Here is a 17,738-nt window from a genome sequence, read left to right as displayed (position 1 = left end):
TTACTTGAGCCACAACACCACTTCCAACTTTTTCTGTGAATGTGGTACTGAGGAATCAGACCTGGGTCTTCATGCATCCTAGGCAAGCACTCTTACCCCTTGGCCAAACTCCTGGCATTACATTTGTGATTTTTGTAGTTAATTGGAGTTGAGTCTCATAGGCTTTCCTATGCAGGCTAGCTTTGAATTATAATCCTTACATCTCAGCCTCTGAGTAGCTAGGATTGCAGGCATGAGCCATTAGATACTTAGTAATACTCTACCTCTTTTTTTTTTTTAATCTATCAGCTTTCTGACATTGGTTGCCAGTTAGGCATCTAATTAGGATGTAAAATAGAATGATCTTGGGGAGTTCCCCCATATAAAATGCTTTTTGTGCTGCCTTTCTGGCAATGACGAGAAGAGTTGAGTATAATGACATATGCCGGGGATCTTATCACTGTGTGGCTAAAGCAAGAGAATTGGGCTTTGGAGAACAACCAGGGCTATAGAGCAAGACTATCTCAAAAAGAGAGTAAGGAAAGAGTTCATGTACACTATTTACCTGCAGTTCAATGATAGCTCAACCATAAAACCTATTTTAGATAAAAAGATAATTTGGCATAAGCATTTGATATTTAAAATATTAAAAATATTTTAATATTTTTGTCAGTCGTGGGACTTAAACCCTGGGCTTTTTCCCTCAAGGCTGGTACTCTATCACTGGGAACCACAATGTACTTCGGGTTTTCATGGTTAATTGGAGGTAAGAATCTCATGACTTTCCTACCTGTGCTGGCTTTGAACTGTGACCCTCAGATATCAACCCCCTGAGGAGCTAGAATTACAGATATGAGCCACTGGTGCCTGAGTATTTTTTTTTTTGTAAGTTTAACTTCATCATTGTTTTTTTTCTATCCCTACTTTATGTTGGGGACAATGCCAAGGAATATAAATGGAATTTATTAACTCATCAAATAACATATGGCAGACACCATTATAGGTACTTCAGATACAAAGATCCCTCCTCTCTAGAGTACATTTTCTATCAGGAAAAAGACAGTAGATAATAAGCATAAAAAATTATTTATTTTGCCAAGTGCTGATGGCTCATGTCTGTAATCCTACCTACCTAGGAGATGAGATCTGAGAATACTGACTTAAATCCAGTATTTTTTTTTTTTTTTTAATTTGGCCAGTCCTGGGGCTTGTTCTCAGGGCCTGGGATCTGTTCTCGGATACTATTTTTTTGATCAAGGCTAGCACTCTGCCACTTGAGCCACAGTGACACTTCTGGCTTTTTCTTTTTTTCTTCCTAGGTACTTAGGAATCAAACCCAGGGCTTCCTGCATGCTAGGTGAGCACTTTACCACTAGGCTGCACTCTTGGCCCCTATGAGACTCTTACCTCTAGTTAACCATACACACAAAGCCAGAAATGGAGCCACTCAAATGTAGAACAATAGCCTTGAATATAAAAGCTAAAAAAATGAATAATAATTTTTTTTTGTGGGTCATGGGGCTTGAACTTGGCCTGGGCGCTGTCCCTGAGCTCTTCAGCTCAAGGCTACCACCCTACCCTAGAGCCAAACCCCACTTCCCGTTTTCTAGAGGTTAATTAGAGATAAGAGTCTCAGGTCCTTTTGTGCCTGGGCTGGCTTTGAACCTTGATCCTCAGATCTCAGCCTTCTGAGTAGCTAGGATTACAGGCTTGAGCCATCACGCCTGGTTTTTGTTTTGTTTTTGCCAGTTGTAGGGTTTGAACTCAGGGCCTAAGCATTGTCCTTGGACTTTTCTCAAGGCTAGAGCTCTACCACCACTTGAGTCACAGCACCACTTCCAGCTTTTTTTCTATGTATTTGGTACAGAGGAACCGAACCCTGGTCTTCCTGCATACTAGGCAATCACTCTACCACTAAGCCAAACTTCCACCCCTCCCTTTTTTTCTTTGCCAGTCCTGGGGCTAGAACTCAGGGCCTTGGGATTATCCTTGGGCTTTCGTTAAAGCTGGCACTCTATCACTTAAGCCACACCACCTTCTGGCTTTTGTTCCTAGGTATGTGCTATGGAAGAATTGAACCCAAGGTTTCGTGTATGCTAAGAATGCACTCTACCAATTAGACAAGCTCCCAGCCTGAGGATTTTCTTTTTTTTACCAGTCATGGGGCTTGAACTCAGCATCTAGTACTGTCATTGGACTTTTCTCAAGGCTATAGCTCTGCTACTTGAGCCACAGCACCACTTCCAGCTTTTTTTTTTTTTTCTATGTATGTGGGGTGGAGGAATTGAACTCAGGCTTTCGTGCATGCTAGGCAAGCACTCTACCACTAGGCCAAACTCCCGCGCCCCCTCCCCCCCATCCAGCCTGAGTTTTTAGTTTTAAACAGAATGGTTAATAAATTTGACTTGAGTTAGATGTGAGGGTATCTTGGAAAATGTGTAGAAGAACCTGTATGCAGCCTTATGAAAACATACATTGTATGTTTGTGAAGCAGCAAAGAAGCCAGTGTGACTCAGCAAGGAAACTTTTTTAGAGGCTAAGTAAGCTATTACAATACATAGGACTATGTAGGTCAACATGAAGGTTTAAGCTTCATACCCATGAAATGGGGAGCAGTTATAAAGGGGTTTTAGGACAGGAATGGTATCAGAGTTGAGTTCTAGAAGGATCACTCAGGTTTATTGGAAGATTTTTTTTTTTGTCAGTTCTAGGGCTTGAACTCAGGGCCTCAGCATTGTCCTTGGGCTTTTTCTTCAAGGCTAGCACGCTGCCACTTGAGCTACAGCACCATTTCTGGCTTTCTTGTTTTTTTTCTATGTATGTGGTACCTAGGAACCAAACCTGGGTCTTCGTGCATGCTAGGCAAGCATTCTACCACTAGGCCAAATTCCCAGCCCAGATCACTCAGCTTTCTATGTTGCTTGTAGATTCTTAGGGTCTGACCAGTTAGAGCAGTTAGGACACGCTGAATAATCTAAGGGGAAAGATGGAGATTTGGGTTAGATGTATCAGGAAAAAAATGATAAGCACTGATTGGATTATGATATATGAGGACTGATAGTTTTATTGGTAGGTTGGATAAAATGTTTTTAGGGATCTCATTTTGGGAGAAACAGACATAGAAATAGATAATTATCACTTCAAGATGGAAACATACAGATATTTTGTAGGAGTGGTAATACAGGCATAAAAGAAAGCTTTCTAGAAGATGTGAAACTTTGAAGTAATAGCACAGGTTTACAGAGAGATGAGCATTATTAAAGAGTTCAAGAGGGCTAGGTGTGTGGCTTAGTGGCAGAGTACTTGCCTATCCTGCATGAATCTCGGTTCCATTACTTAGTGCCACATAAATAGAAAAGGCCAAAAGGGGCGCTGTGGCTCAAGTGTAGAGTGCAAGCCTTGAACAAAAAAAAAGCTCAGGGACAGTGCCCAGGCCCTGAGCTCAAGCCCTAGGAAAGACATATCAGAAGAAAGCAAAAGTTTGAATGAAGACTCAGGTGAGTAAAGGGAGGATGCTGGTAGGGATCTGATTAAGCCTAATAGATTAGATTGTGGCAAGACATGGATCGCCTGATTTATCATATGAGCTCTAATCTGTGGGCAGTTGGAAACCACTGAAAAGTTTGAAGTAGAAAAAGTCTATAGTGGGGCTGGGAGTTTTGCCTAGTGGTAGAGTGCTTGCCTAGCATGCACGAGGACCCGGGTTCAATTCCTCGGCACCACATACATAGAAAAAAGCCGGAAGTGGTGCTGAGGCTCAAGTGGTAGAGCTCTAGCCTTGAGAAAGTCCAAGGACAGTGCTCAGGCCCTGAGCTCAAGCCCAGGACTGGCAAAAAAAAAAGAAAAAGTCTATAGTAAGATTTTTTTGGTGGTTGGATATGAGGCAGTAGAGCATAAGGTTCATTTGTTTTAATCTGTATCACTGATAAATCTATACAGCCTTAATCACTCTAAAAAGAAGCATTACGGGGCCGGGAGTTTGGCCTAGTGGTAGAGTGCTTGCCTAGCATGCACGAAGACCCGGGTTCGATTCCTCGGTACCACATGCATAGAAAAAAGCTAGAAGTGGTGCTGAGGCTCAAGTGGTAGAGCTCTAGCCTTGAGAAAGTCCAAAGACAGTGCTCAGGCCCTGAGCTCAAGCCCAGGACTGGCAAAAAAAAGAAGCATTAGTCTGGGGCCATGAGTTTGGCCTAGTGGTAGAGTGCTTGCCTAGTATGTACGGAGACCCGGGTTCTATTCCTCAGTACCACATACATAGAAAAAAGTGGTGCTGAGGCTCAAGTGGTGTAGGAGTGGTAATACAGGCATAAAAGAAAGCCTTCTAGAAGATGTGAAACCTTGAAGTAGTAGCACAGAGCTGTAACCTTGAGAAAGTCCAAAGACAGTCAGTGCTCAGGCCCTGAGCTCAAGCCCAGGACGGGCAAAAAAGAAGAATTAGTCTGGATACTCTTGATGCAGTTAAGGATTGAACTCAGGGTCTCATGCATGTGAAAATGTTCTACCATTGTGCTCTATCCGGAGCTGTGTACTTTTTGTAAAGAGAAAATGAATAAGAACATGGTCATAATAGCAGTTTACTGTTGGTGCATGTATGTGTGTTTATATGTAAATCTAAATTCACTGGGCACTAGTGGCTCATACCTGTAATCTTTATTTACTAAGGAGACTAAGATCTGAGCCTCATGGTTCAAAAACAAACCTGGGCAGACATCTAGAGAGACTCGTCTTCAATAGACCAGCAAAAAGGGGAAGTGGAGTGTGACTCAGTGGTAGAGTATAAGCCTTAGCAAAAAGCTAAGTAAGAGCAGGGAGGCCTTGCGTTCAAGCCCCAGTACCCTACACACACACACACACACACACACACACACACACACACACACACACACTAAAAAAATCTAAATTGTATGTACCTACAAATGCCAACTTTTTTCTTCCTTTTTTTTTTTTTTTTTTTTTTTTTGCTATTCCTGGGGCTAGAACCCAGGGCCTGAGCACTATCCTTTGGCTTTCTCAAGGCTCTACCACTTGAGCCACAGCACCACTTCCAGATTTTTCTGTGTATGTGGTACCAAGGAATCAAACCAAGGGTGTTGTGCAAGCTAGCAAGCACTCTAACCAGCCCACAAATGCCACCTGTTTTTTTTTTTTTTTTTTTTTTTTGTGGTTGTGGGACTTAAACCCAGGGCCTGGGCTCTGTCTCTGAGCTCTTTTTCTTGAGACTAGCTCTTTACCATTTGTAGCCACAGCTCTGCTTCCAGTTCTCTGGTGGTTAATTGGAGATAAAAGTCTCACAGACTCTCCTGCCCTGGATGGCTTTGAACTGGGATCCTCAGAGCTAGTAGGGCCTGTCCAATGTTTGTGTACTTTTTATTTTCTGGGCCTGGGCTCTGACCCTGAGCATTTCAGGTCAGGTTGCCGCCCTACCCCTTGAGCCACAGCGACATTTCCGGTTTTCTAGTGGTTAATTGGAGATAAGAGTCTCAGGGACTTTAGTGCTAGGTCTGGCTTTGAACTGCTGTCCTCAAATCTCAGCCTCCTGAGTAGCTAGGATTATAGATGTGAGCCACTGCGCCTAGCAAATGCTTACTTTTAATTCTCAGTAACCAAACATTTTATCTTTCCTATATAATGAATTTTTTATGAGCTTTTTGTTACACTTAATTAAAAGCGGTATTGAAAGAAGACATTTACAATATTTTTTTCTAGCATACTTTTACTCACACAATTTGTGTCTGAGTATGGCAATTAAAGAGTACTATTGAGGAAAAAACAGATGACCTACCTGTTAGCTAAAAAAAGACCTTCAAGATATATTGTATCAGCCAGATCTAGGAAACAAAAGCTGTTCAGTACTTTGTGCTTTGTATTAAAAGGGTAGCTGCTATTTAACCTGTCCCAGAGGCATGTGTTGTTGTACCATAAACCAAGCATGGCGCCTGCTTGTCTGACTTTAGAAATAGAAGTTTCAGAGAGTATGTATATGCTGCTTATTTTTGTTCATTTTGTCTGGTGCTCAAGATTGAACTTAGGGCCTTTACCACAGTAATAAGTACATGGATGCTACCACTGAGATAACCTCCCACATGCTATGATAGGTTTTTACATGTGTTCATTAACTTGATAGTGCAGAAGAGAAACTTTTTAATATTTCACCAAAATAAAATAAAAATTGAACTTCATTATAGATGAGAAATAGTGTGTGCTTCCTGTTCATTCTCATAGTTAATCCTTTAGATTCTAGGTGAACAGGATGATACATCAGGGCCATGTTACTGGTCAGTAGTGGAGCAGAAGGCATGTCAACTAGCATATGGGTAAATACATGTGCTGGTGGGGAGAGCAGCCAGGGCTGCAGGGTCAAGGAAAATCTGATTTCTCCCCTCTGTGCCAGATTTATAGAAACAGATCTTTGGGCAGTTTTTGTTTTTTTAAATGAGAATAGGATAAAAACAAGACTTTAGATTATAGCTTATATGCCACATAAAATTTAAAAGGATCCAAGTACGATTAGCATGCATCTGATACCCACTTCCTCCTAAGAGGCAGCAGCATTACCAGCTTCTTTGAGTCATTGTGGTAGGGATTCTTCATGTATACAACTCTACACGTGTTTATATCAATAGGAGGAGACTATACACTGTTTTACAGTATGCTTATTCTACTCTATTCAGTTACCTTTATCTTTTTACCTGATTTATGTTAGTATAGTCGAATGTCATAATATTCCTTATAGTTTCATCTATGCTATTTTAAGTGTTTTTCCTTTTTTTTTTTTTTGCCAGTCCTGAACTTTAACTCAGGATCTTTGGTCTGTCCCTGAGCTTCTTTTGTTCAGTCTAGTGCTCTTCCACTTGCACCATAGCATCACAGCTTTTTAATTTTTTCCCCAGTTCTGGGACTTGGACACAAGGCCTGGGCACTGTCCTTGGACTCTTATTGATCAAGGCCAGTACTCTGCCACTTGAGCGATAGCGCTACTTCTGGCTTTTTCTGTGTATGTAGTTCCCAGTAATCTAACCCAGGGCTTGGTGCTTGCTAGACAAGTATGCTACCACTAGGCCATGATCCTAGCCCACCACATTCTACTTTTTTTTTTTTTTTTTTTTTTTTTTTGCCAGTCCTAGGGCTTGAACTCAGGATCTGAGCACTCTCCTTGGGCTTTCCTTAAAGCTAGTGCTCTACCACTTGAGCCTCAGCACCACTTCCGGCTTTTTTATGTATGTTACCAAGGAATTGAACCCGGGTCTTTGTGCATGCTAAGCAAGCATCTACCACTAGACCAAACTCGTGGCCCCCACAGCCTATTTTTTAAAAAGTGTTTTACAATGTTTTCCAAGTTGCCTGTTACATTTAATAAGTTTATGGGTGCTTGTGGCTCAGGTCTATAATCCTAGCTACTCAAGAGATTGTGGTCTGAGGATCGAGGTTCAAAACTAGCCTGGGCATGGAAGGCAGTGAAACTCTTATCTCCAATTGTGGCTCAAGTGGTAGAGAGCTAGCTTTGAGCTGAGAGCTTAGGGACAACACCTAGGCCCAGAGTTCAAGCCCCATCAACAACCAAAAATAATAATATGGATTGTAAAAACCATATCCATATTTTTATTCCTATGATATTCCTTAAACATAATGATTTTGGAATATTAGATGTTTAGTAAACATTTTATGATGATAATAGTGATATATAAGTCTGTTAATGAACCTTTTTTTTCTTTTTGGCCAAATATGGGGCTTGAACTCAGGGACTGGGCACTGTTACTGAACTTCTTTTGTTCAAGGCTAGCACTCTACCACATGAGCCACAGCACCCTACTTCTGGCTTTTTCTGTTTATTTGGTTCTGAAGAATTGAACCCAGGGCTTCATGCATGCTAGGCAAGCACTCTACCAATAAGCCACATTCCTGGCCCCTAAGGCATAGTTTTTTGTTTGTTTTTAGCCAGTCCTGGGGCTTGAACTCAGGGCCTGAGCACTGTCCTTGTGCTTTATCAAGGCTAGAGCTCTACCACTTGAGCCACAGCATCACTTTTTTTTTTTATTGTAATTAGTAAAAGGGTTACATGATATTTGCCAGATAGAAGGTGCATTAATTCACATACATTGATACCCTTTCACATGTCTTGGTACCCATTTCCCTCCCCCCCCACACCCCCCACCCCCCACCCGTATTGGTTTTCCCCCCTTCCCTATTAAATTTCAAATATCCAAATACAAATAAATTCAATATATCAGATAACAAAGTGAGATACTATACCAATATGAGATAACCAAGGGACAGCAAAGGAGATGAGAGACAACATAGTACATTAAGGACAACAATCATTCATTATATGGCTTTTGTTTCTATATCCTGGAGGTCCTTTCAATTAGCTTCACATTATATGGCCTTATGTATCAAGATTTTGCTCTGTTGTAGATCTCTGCTAGTAGAGCCCAAGGTTTCGACTGATTATGACGAATGAGGGAAACCATTGAGCCTAAGTTCCTTTGAGTCTGGCTTACTTCACTTAATATGATTTTTTCTAAGTCTTTCCATTTCCTAACAAATGGGGCGATGTCATTCTTTCTGACAGCAGCATAGAATTCCATTGTGTACAAATACCACAACTTGTTGATCCACTCATCAACTGAGGGACATCTAGGTTGGTTCCATATCTTTGCTATGGTGAATAGTGCTGCAATGAACATTGTTGTGCTAGTGGGTTTAGTATGTCCTTGTTTCTGGGTGGTTGGGTAAATGCCAAGTAGTGGAATTGCTGGGTCATAGGGGAGTTCTATGTTTAGCCTTTTGAGGCACTGCCACACTGCTTTCCATAGTGGTTGAACGAGTTCAGCATCACGTTTTCTATGTATGTGGTACTAAGGAATAGGACCTTGTTCTTCATGCATGCTAGACAAGCAGTCTACCATTAGGCCAAACTCTCCTGGTCCTTTCAGGTATTATTTTAAACCTAATCTTTCACTTGTTAATTTCTGCTGTTGTTTGCATATTTGAGCTTTTACTAACTATATTTAAAAAATACTTTATATAAATACAAGAATTTTCATGTGTGAGATTTTATTAATTATATTTTAAAATGCTTTATATAAATGTAGGAAATCATAACAGCTTTTATAACACTTGAATAATTTTTTAATTTTACATATATTTTTTATTTGTTCATTGTATTTTTTTCTTTTTGTTTATTTTGGTCTTATTTTTCCTAACTCCCTCTGTTGCATAGAGAAGCTGCAACCAGTTTTGCAATTTTCCAAGTCACAAACGGATGTCTATAATGACAGTACTAACTTGACATGCCGAAATGGACATCTCCAGTCAGGTATGTTTAGGTTAACTAACCTAAAGTAATAAAGCTTGCATGCAAATTAAAGTCCTGTTTAACCTGAAAATAATGAAAGATTTGTGTTTTATGTTTATAAGGCTGTGTTAGAAATAAAGTACCAAATCTTAGTATATGAACATGTGACACATAAGGTATAGCTATTGTAAACATACTTTATTTGCATATTTTTCAATCTCCAATTTTGAAATTGTATGAGTATACATTCCTGGATAATTAAAAATATTCTGTTTTCTTGTCTTAAGCTTTTCGTGAAAGTTTTTGTTTGTTTTAAGCTTGGGTGGGTCAGGTGCCTGTGGGTCACATCTGCAATCCTAGCTACTCAGGAGGCTGAGATCTGAGAATTGCAGTTCAAAGCCAGCCAGAACACAAAATGTCTATGAGACTCTTATCTCTAATTAACCATCAGAAAACTGGAAGTGGTGCTATGCCTCAGTGGTAGAGTGCTAGTCTTGAGCTGAAGAGCTCAGGGACAATGCCCAGGCCCAGAGTTCAAGTCCCAAGACTGACTTTAAAAAAAGAAAGAAAAAAAAGCCCTGGGCGTGGTGGTTCACGTCTGTTATCCTTGCTACTCAGGTGGTTGAGATCTGAGAATCAAGATTCAAAGCCAGCCCGACACAAAAGGACCTGAGACATTTTTTTTTTTTTTGGCCAGTCCTGAGCTCAAGCTCAGGGCCTGAGTACTGTCCTTGGATTTTCTCAAGGCTAGAACTATACCACTTGAGCCTCGGCACCACTTCCGGCTTTTTGTATGTGGTACTGAGGAATTGAACCTGGGTCTTCGTACATGCTAGGCAAGCACTCTACCACTAGGCCAAACTCCCAGCCCGAAATTATTGGCTTTTTTTTTGTATATATGTGGTACCAAGGAATCGAACCCAGGTCTTCATGCATGCTAGGCAAGCACTCTACCACTGGGCCAAACTCCCGGACCCATCTGAGACTCTTATCTACAGTTAACCTCTAGAAAATGGGAAATGGGGCTTGGCTCAAGGGTAGGGCAGTAGCCTTAAGCTGAAGAGCTCAAGAACAGCGCCCAGGCCCAGTTCAAACCTCCCCCCCCCCCCCAAAAAAAAAAAAAAAAGCAAGCTTGAGGGGCTAGAAGCCAGTGGCTCACACCTGTAATCCTAGCTCCTTAGGAGTCTGAAATTTGAGGATCTGAGTGCAAAGCCAGCTTGGGTAAAAAAAATTCTATATGACTCTTTTGGGTTTTTGTTTTGTTTTTGGTCAATCCTGGCCCTTGAACTCAGGTCCTGGGCACTGTCCTTGTGCCTCTCTGTGCTCAAGGGTAGCTGTCTACCACTTTAGCCACAGCACCACTTCTCTTAATGTGGTACTGAGGCGTCCAGCCTAGGGCTTCATGCATACTAGGCAAGCACTCTATCACTAAACCATACTCCCAGTCCACCATGAGACTCTTATCTCCACAAACTACTTGAAAAAGCTGGAAGTGGCAGAGGGCTTACTTGAGCAAAAGAAGCTCAGAGCCTACATTCAAGCCCAGTCTTCAAGACCGAGGACTGGCAAAAAAGAAAGAAAACTTGATGGAGCTTTATTAAGTAAGCAAGCAGTCAAACAGAGAGGAAGGGGCAGCTAGCCTTCAAGAGGGAACTTAGAAGGGGTCCCCAGGACCAAGTCTGTGTCTCACTCTTAAGGGCACAAGCCAAGGGGGTGTCCACTGGGAATGAAGGACACAGAAGAGAATCCGAGAGGACAAGCGAGAAGAATAAATCCTGGATGTATAGAACCTTCTGGCTGTTTTCCATTGTGTTGGCAGAAACTGTGGTGATAAAAGCAAGGTGTTTTGTGTTTATGGTGTACTTGAATAAAAGGGCATCTAGAATTTGGTACATATCTACAATGAAATTCTACATAGCCAACAGACACGATAAAATAATGGCATTTGCTGGAAAGTGGATGAAACTATAGCATATCATGTTAAGGGAGATAAGTCAGGACCAAAGGAACAAAAGGCAAATGGTCTCCTGGATGTGTGTATATTAGAGCCAAACAGTACAAGAGTGATTGAGATACCCAAGGTTATTGACATGGTGTTGGAGATAAAAATATAACTACATAGACATAAAGATCTGTGATGGGAAGGGGGGCACCTTGGCTCACACCTGTAATCCAAGCTACTCAGGAGGCTGAGAACTGAGGATCAAGTACAAAAAGACTTGAGACTCTTATCTCCAATTAAGCTCTAGAAAATGAAAATTGAGGCTTGCCTCAAGGGTGGTAGCCTTGAGCTAAAGAGATCTGCCCAGGCTCAGAGTTCAAGCCCCAGGAAGAATCAAAAAATATCAGGAAGAGGAAAACTTAATAGCCATAATCTTGGTCACCCTTGGACAGGCCCTAAAAGAGCCTGGTATATATATTCTAGTTGAAATCTTAGTTTGAAGTATTTCTGAATTTTAAATGATTATTATCTTGGTTTTGCAAATTTGCTTTTGTTTATCAGTACTTTTAAAAATTTGTGTCCCCAGTTTTCCATTTATGTTGAATTTACTTTTTCCTTTGTAGAAAGTGGAGCTGTTCCAAAAAGAAAAGATCCCTTAACACACACTAGTAATTCACTGCCTCGATCAAAAACAGCCTTGAAAAGTGGATCTACAGGTCTTTCAGGTCATCAGAGAGCACCTAGTTGTAGTGGTTTATCAACTGCTTCTGGAACAAGACAGGGTCTTGGTCCTGCAGCTGCTACTCATAAGGTATTCTGGGGCATAGACTAATTGCTGTGTCTTTGCAAATAGAAGTGTGTGTGTGTGTGTGTGTGTGTGTGTGTGTGTGTGTGTGTGTGTGTGTGTGTGTGTCCATCCATGTGTATGTACTACATGAGTCATAGCTCCACTTGTAGCTTTTTTGGTATTTAATTGGAGATAAGAGTCTCAATGGCTTTACTGCTTGGGCTCGTGGCAAACCAAGATTCTCAGATCCCAGCCTTTTTAGTAGTTAGGCTTATAGGCGTGAGCCATTGGTGCCTGGAAACTACCAGTTTTTTATACTTCAGAAAATTGATAAGTTTCTACAAAAAGGCCAGTTCTTAAAAAATAAATTTCATTTAATTCTTTTGGACTTAATTAGTAAATTTATATTGCTTACTTGCCCAGTGTGTTTAATATAATAATGCTATAAGTATAATTTTAAATTATTTCAGCTTATATACATTTTATAATATTAAACATACCTAGAATTTTGTCACAGTTCCAAGAATGATTTTGTGTGTGTGTGTGTGTGTGTGTGTGTGTGTGTGTGTGTGTGTCTGAACTGGGTTCTGGTGGCTCATGCCTATAATCATAGCTAGTCAAGAGGCTGAGCTCTGAAAAACCAGATTAGAAAAGTCTGTGGGCAGGTCATGGGGCTTGAAACTCTGGCCTGGGCACTGTCCCTGAGCTCTTCAACTCAAGGCAATCACCCTACCCTTGAGCCATAGCCCTACTTCCTGTTTCTAGGGTTAACTGGAGATAAGAGTACCATGGCTTTGAACCCAATCCTCAGAGCTCAGCCTCATGAGAAGCTAGGACTGATTACAGGCATGAGGATCCTCAGATCTCAGCCCCCTGAGATGCTAGGATTATAGGCATAAGCCACTGCACATGCTTCCCTGAGATTTTTTTTTTTGCCAGTCCTGGGCTTGAGCTCAGGGTTTGAGCATTGTCCTTGGACTTTCTCAAGGCTAGCACTCTACCACCACTAGCCTCAGCACCACTTCCAGCTTTTTGCTATGTATGTGGGGTACCGAGTAATCAAACCCAGGTCTTCGTGCATGCTAGGCAAGCACTCTACCACTAGGCCAAACTCCCAGCCCATTCCCTGAGATTCTTATCTCCAGTTAACTACCAAAAAGCTGGAAGTAGTTTTGTGGCTCAAGTGATAGAGCTCAAGCCTGGAGCAAAAAACTTCCAAGACAGTGCCTAGGTCCTGAGTTCAAGTAAGGTCCAGGGCAAAAAAAAAAAACCTCTAACATGATGTGCATGGTCATAGGGCCCCTTTCTTTTACAGTAACTAAATTTCTGGATCAAACCTCTGTAAACTCACTTTATGTCAAATGTAGTTCCACAGTGGATATTCTTTTACCTTGGGATAAAAAGCTTGAATTCTAGAGATATTACGATAAATGCTTGAATAATGATAGACCATATTTTAACATTCAAATTTTGTATCTTTTAAGGGTATTCCAAAAACAAATAAAACAAATAAACCCTCCACCCCTACAACTGCTGCTCGAAAAAAGAAAGACTTGAAAAACTTTAGGAATGTCGACAGCAATCTTGCTAACCTTATAATGAATGATATTGTAGACAAGTAAGTTTTGCCTTCTAAAGTATTTAATAGTTTTTAATTTCTGAATTTTACTTATAAAATGTATATTAAGTGGACTATGTATAGTAAATACTATAATTAAGGTGGATAGTTTTTAATTATAACTATAGAAAATTTTGCTAATAAGACTAATTTCACAGTTTACATCAAAATGGCTATATTTTATAAGGCTTATATATCTTTGTAATAACTAAACCATATTTCTATTGTAAATTCAACTGAGATTCTATTTCTTAGTGGAACAGCAGTTAAATTTGATGATATAGCTGGTCAAGAATTGGCAAAACAGGCATTACAAGAAATTGTTATTCTTCCTTCTCTAAGACCTGAGGTAAAGACTTTACTTATTTTCCTAAAATACTGTCCACTATTGAATTCATTATACTAGTAAAGAAATGTTTGAATAATTAACACAAGATAAACTTTAGCCTGGTCGTGTAATCCTAGCTGCTCAAGAGATTGAGATCTGAGGATCAAGGTTCACGCTAGCTCAGGCAGAAAAGTTTGTGAGACTACTCAGAAATGATGGAAGTGACACTGTAGCTCAAGCAGTAGATCGCTGGCCTTGGGCACAGAGAGGCTTAGGCATAGAACCCAAGCCCTGAGTTGAAGACCCATGACCAGCAAAAAAAGAAAAAATGGAAAGAAAAGGAAAGAAAGATAGCAAGAAAGAAAGAAAGAAAGAAAGAAAGAAAGAAAGAAAGAAAGAAAGAGAGAAAAGAAAAAAAAGATAATCTTTGTGTCTTAAGAAAAATAAAGTTGGGGACTGGGAGTTTGGCCTAGTGGTTAAAGTGCTTGCCTAGCATGCACAAAGACCTGGGTTCGATTCCTTGGTACCACATACATAGAAAAAAGCCGGAAGTGGTGCTGAGGCTCAAGTGGTAGAGCTCTAGCCTTGAGAAAGTCCAAGGACAGTGCTCAGGCCCTGAGCCAAAGCCCAGGACTGGCAAAAAAAAAAATAAATAAATAAAATAAAAATAAAGTTGGGTATAATACTATACTTTCAAGGCCTAAACTGAAGGTTCTTGAAATTGAAGCCACTTTAGGCTACATTGTGAATTCCAGGCTAGCTTGAGCTGTATATAAAGTCTTTTTTTGGGGGGGGGTGGTGGGAGTAGGGGGCTCAGTCATGGGGCTTGAACTCAGGGCCTGGGTGCTGTCCCTGAACTCTTCTGCTCAAGAATAGCACTCTACCTCTTAAGCCACAGTGGCACTTCTGGTTTTCTGGTATTTACTTAGTGATAAGAATCCCATGGACTTTCATGCCCAGGCTTGTTTTGAACCACTGTCCTCAGATCTCAGCCTCCTAAGTAGCCAGCATTACAGGTGTGACCCCCTGGCACCTGGCTTGAAAAGTTCTTTCTCATAAAAAGGAAGCAAAACAACAACAACAAAAAATGGGCTGGGAATGTGGCTTAGTGCTTGTGTAGCATGTATGAAACTTTGGGCTCTATTCCTCAGTACCACATAAACAGAAAAGGCCAGGAATAGCACTGTGGCTCAAGTGGTAGAGCAAAAAGAAGCTCGGAGACAGCATCTGGGCCCTGAGTACAAGCCCCAGGACTGGCAAAAAAAAAAAAAAAAGTCACCAGTGTTAATAGTTTGTTATATGAAAGAATGAAGTTGACTTCCTAATCCCCAATCCATGTTTAACTTTTACTTTAAAAAAATGAATGTATAATCTATATTAAGGTGGGAAAGATATCAAATTAAAATTTAGAGACAAATGTTATAGGAAAAATTAAGATAAAACATTTTCCCCCTTGGTTTCTGTATTTTATCTAAGATTCTTATGTTGCAAGACTTGCCTTTTTACCTGGTGCTCTACCACTTGAGACACACCTCCAACCTGATTCTGTGTGTGTGTGTGTGTGTGTGTGTGTGTGTGCATGCTACTCCTGGGACTTGAACTCAGGTCTGTGACATGATCCCAGAGCTTTTTTGCTTAAGGCTAGCCATGATTGGAGCTACCATTCTAATTCTGGAGGTTCATTGGAGATAAGTCTCATAGAGCTTTCTTCCCTGGGCTGGCTTTGAACCACAGCCCTTAGATCTCTGCCTCTTGGGTAGCTAGAATTACAAGCATGAGCCACCAACATCAGCTAACCTAGTCCTCTGTCACCTCCTTTTATTTATTTATTTATTTATTTATTTTGCCAGTCCTGGGCTTGAGCTCAGGGCCTGAGCACTGTCCTTGGACTTTCTCAAGGCTAGAGCTCTACCACTTGAGCCTCAGCACCACTTCCGGCTTTTTTCTATGTATGTGGTACCAAGGAATTGAACCCGTGCTAGGCAAGCACTTTAACCACTAGGCCAAACTCCCGGCCCACCTCCTTTTATTTTTTTCCTTACTTTTTTTTTGTTTGTTTGTTTTTTTGTGGGTCATGGGGTTTAAACTCAGCCTGGGCACTGCCCCGAGCTCTTTAGCTCAAGGCTACTGCCCTACCCTTTTTGAGCCAAGCCCCACTTCCTGTTTTCTAGAGGTTAATTGAAGTAAGAGTCTCAGGTCCTTTTGTGCCTTGGCTGCCTTTGAACCTTGATCCTCAGATCTCAGCCTCCTGAGTAGCTAGGATTACAGGCATGAGCCACAGCACCCCTGGCCTTACTTTTTTTTTTCCTTTCCCTTCCCTTGTTACTTTTTCCTTCCTCTCTCTTTCTCTGTCCCCTTCATAGAACCATACCTATGTTTAATTTCTTTCCTAATTTCCTTTCATTTTGCCCATTGAATATCTTGTCCTATTTCATTTCTTTTTGCTTTTTATTAATATTCTAACTTAGAGATTACATATTTAATTTATTTATTTATCTGTGCCAGTATTATTGGGGCCTTAATTCAGGGCTTGGATGCTGTCCCTTAGCATTTTACTCAAGGATGGTAGTACTGTACCATTTAAGCCATGGCTCCACTTCTAGTTTTTGATGGTTAATTAATGAGAGTCTCATAGACTTTTCTGTCCTGCTGGCTTTGAACCAGAGTCCTTAGATCTCAGCCACCTGAATAGGATTATAGGCATAAACAGCAATGCCAGTCTACATATTCCCCTTTAAGCTCTCTGTTTTGTAGGATGTCACTGAGAGATTGTTGTTTCTTAGATAATAAGTAATCCTGAAAATTGAAAACGCTGTCACCTTAATAGTTGTGAAGTAATTGGTATTTTTTAAAAGTTATTTACAGGGCTTAGAGCTCCTGCAAGAGGATTGTTGCTGTTTGGTCCACCTGGAAATGGAAAGACAATGCTAGTAAGAATCCTGATGTTTCTGTTAAGATACTAATGGAAAAAAAAATATAAAGAATCTTTGACTATATTATTTATTACTTGTTTTTGCTATGTAATACTTAAGTGTGTGTGTGTATTTATGTGTGTGTATCTTGGTACTGTGGCTTCAAACTCAGGGTTCATGGTCTCCTCTCTCTCTCTCTTTTTCTCTCTTTCTCTTTTAAATCAAGAGTAGCTCTTTTGGCTTTTTGCTGATTAATTGAAAGAGCCTCTGATTTGTCTGGGATGGTGTTGAACCATGATTGTCAGATGTCAGCTACCTGAGTAGCTAGTATTTTATACATATAATACACAAGTTACCAGGCTTTGTTTTTTGTTTTTTTGTTTTTTCTTTTTCATTTGGCCAGTCCTGGGGCTTAAACTCAGGGCCCAGGCACTGCCCTTAAACTTTCTCAAGGCTAGCACTCTACAGGTGAGTCACTTTTGCCTTTTTCTGTTTATGTGATACTAAAGAATAGAACTCAGGGCTTTGTGCATGCTAGGCAAGCACTCTATCACTAGGCCATGCTCTTGGCCCTTGTTTTTGTTCCTAACCAGGATCTGATACCTGTATCTCTGTAATATTTAAGGATCTAGCTGTTTTATCTTTCTATGATCATTTGTTTTTTTATACCTAAGAAAATAGTCTCCTTTCCCTCATACTCTCTTGGAAGAATGAGAGGATAGAAACATCCCTGAGAACCTTTGTTCATAACTAAGAGGAATATTTTGCCTTATGTTGGAATTGTAGCATGCCTTACATTTCTAGAGAATCTGTTTTAATATCTAAATTGATCAAATGTAACTATCTTTCTAAGTAAAATACTGATCTAATGTTTTGT

The 17,738-nt window shown here is 40.5% G+C and overlaps 1 protein-coding gene across 7 annotated transcripts in view; it reads left to right on the top strand.

The window, feature by feature from the left end:
• Spast (spastin) overlaps window positions 1-17,738 on the top strand; it is a 51,252-nt gene that overhangs the window by 15,513 nt on the left and 18,001 nt on the right. For 4 of the 7 annotated variants that reach the window (XM_090337196.1, XM_090337195.1, XM_090337194.1 and 1 more), the window contains exons 4-8: window positions 9,200-9,295; window positions 11,840-12,027; window positions 13,488-13,621; window positions 13,877-13,970; window positions 16,805-16,879. In XM_090337196.1, coding sequence (XP_090193322.1) covers window positions 9,200-9,295; window positions 11,840-12,027; window positions 13,488-13,621; window positions 13,877-13,970; window positions 16,805-16,879 — 587 coding nt within the window. The remainder of the gene's footprint in view (window positions 1-9,199; window positions 9,296-11,839; window positions 12,028-13,487; window positions 13,622-13,876; window positions 13,971-16,804; window positions 16,880-17,738) is intronic. The other 3 variants (XM_090337197.1, XM_090337200.1, XM_090337199.1) reach the window with 1 other exon arrangement.

The sequence above is a fragment of the Megascapheus bottae genome, chromosome 7 (assembly GCF_031878675.1).
Source record: "Megascapheus bottae isolate mThoBot1 chromosome 7, mThoBot2.hap1, whole genome shotgun sequence".
Lineage (NCBI taxonomy): Eukaryota > Metazoa > Chordata > Mammalia > Rodentia > Geomyidae > Megascapheus > Megascapheus bottae.
The sequence above is the reverse complement of the archived record's forward strand: the minus strand, read 5'-3'. Positions and strand labels throughout refer to the sequence as shown.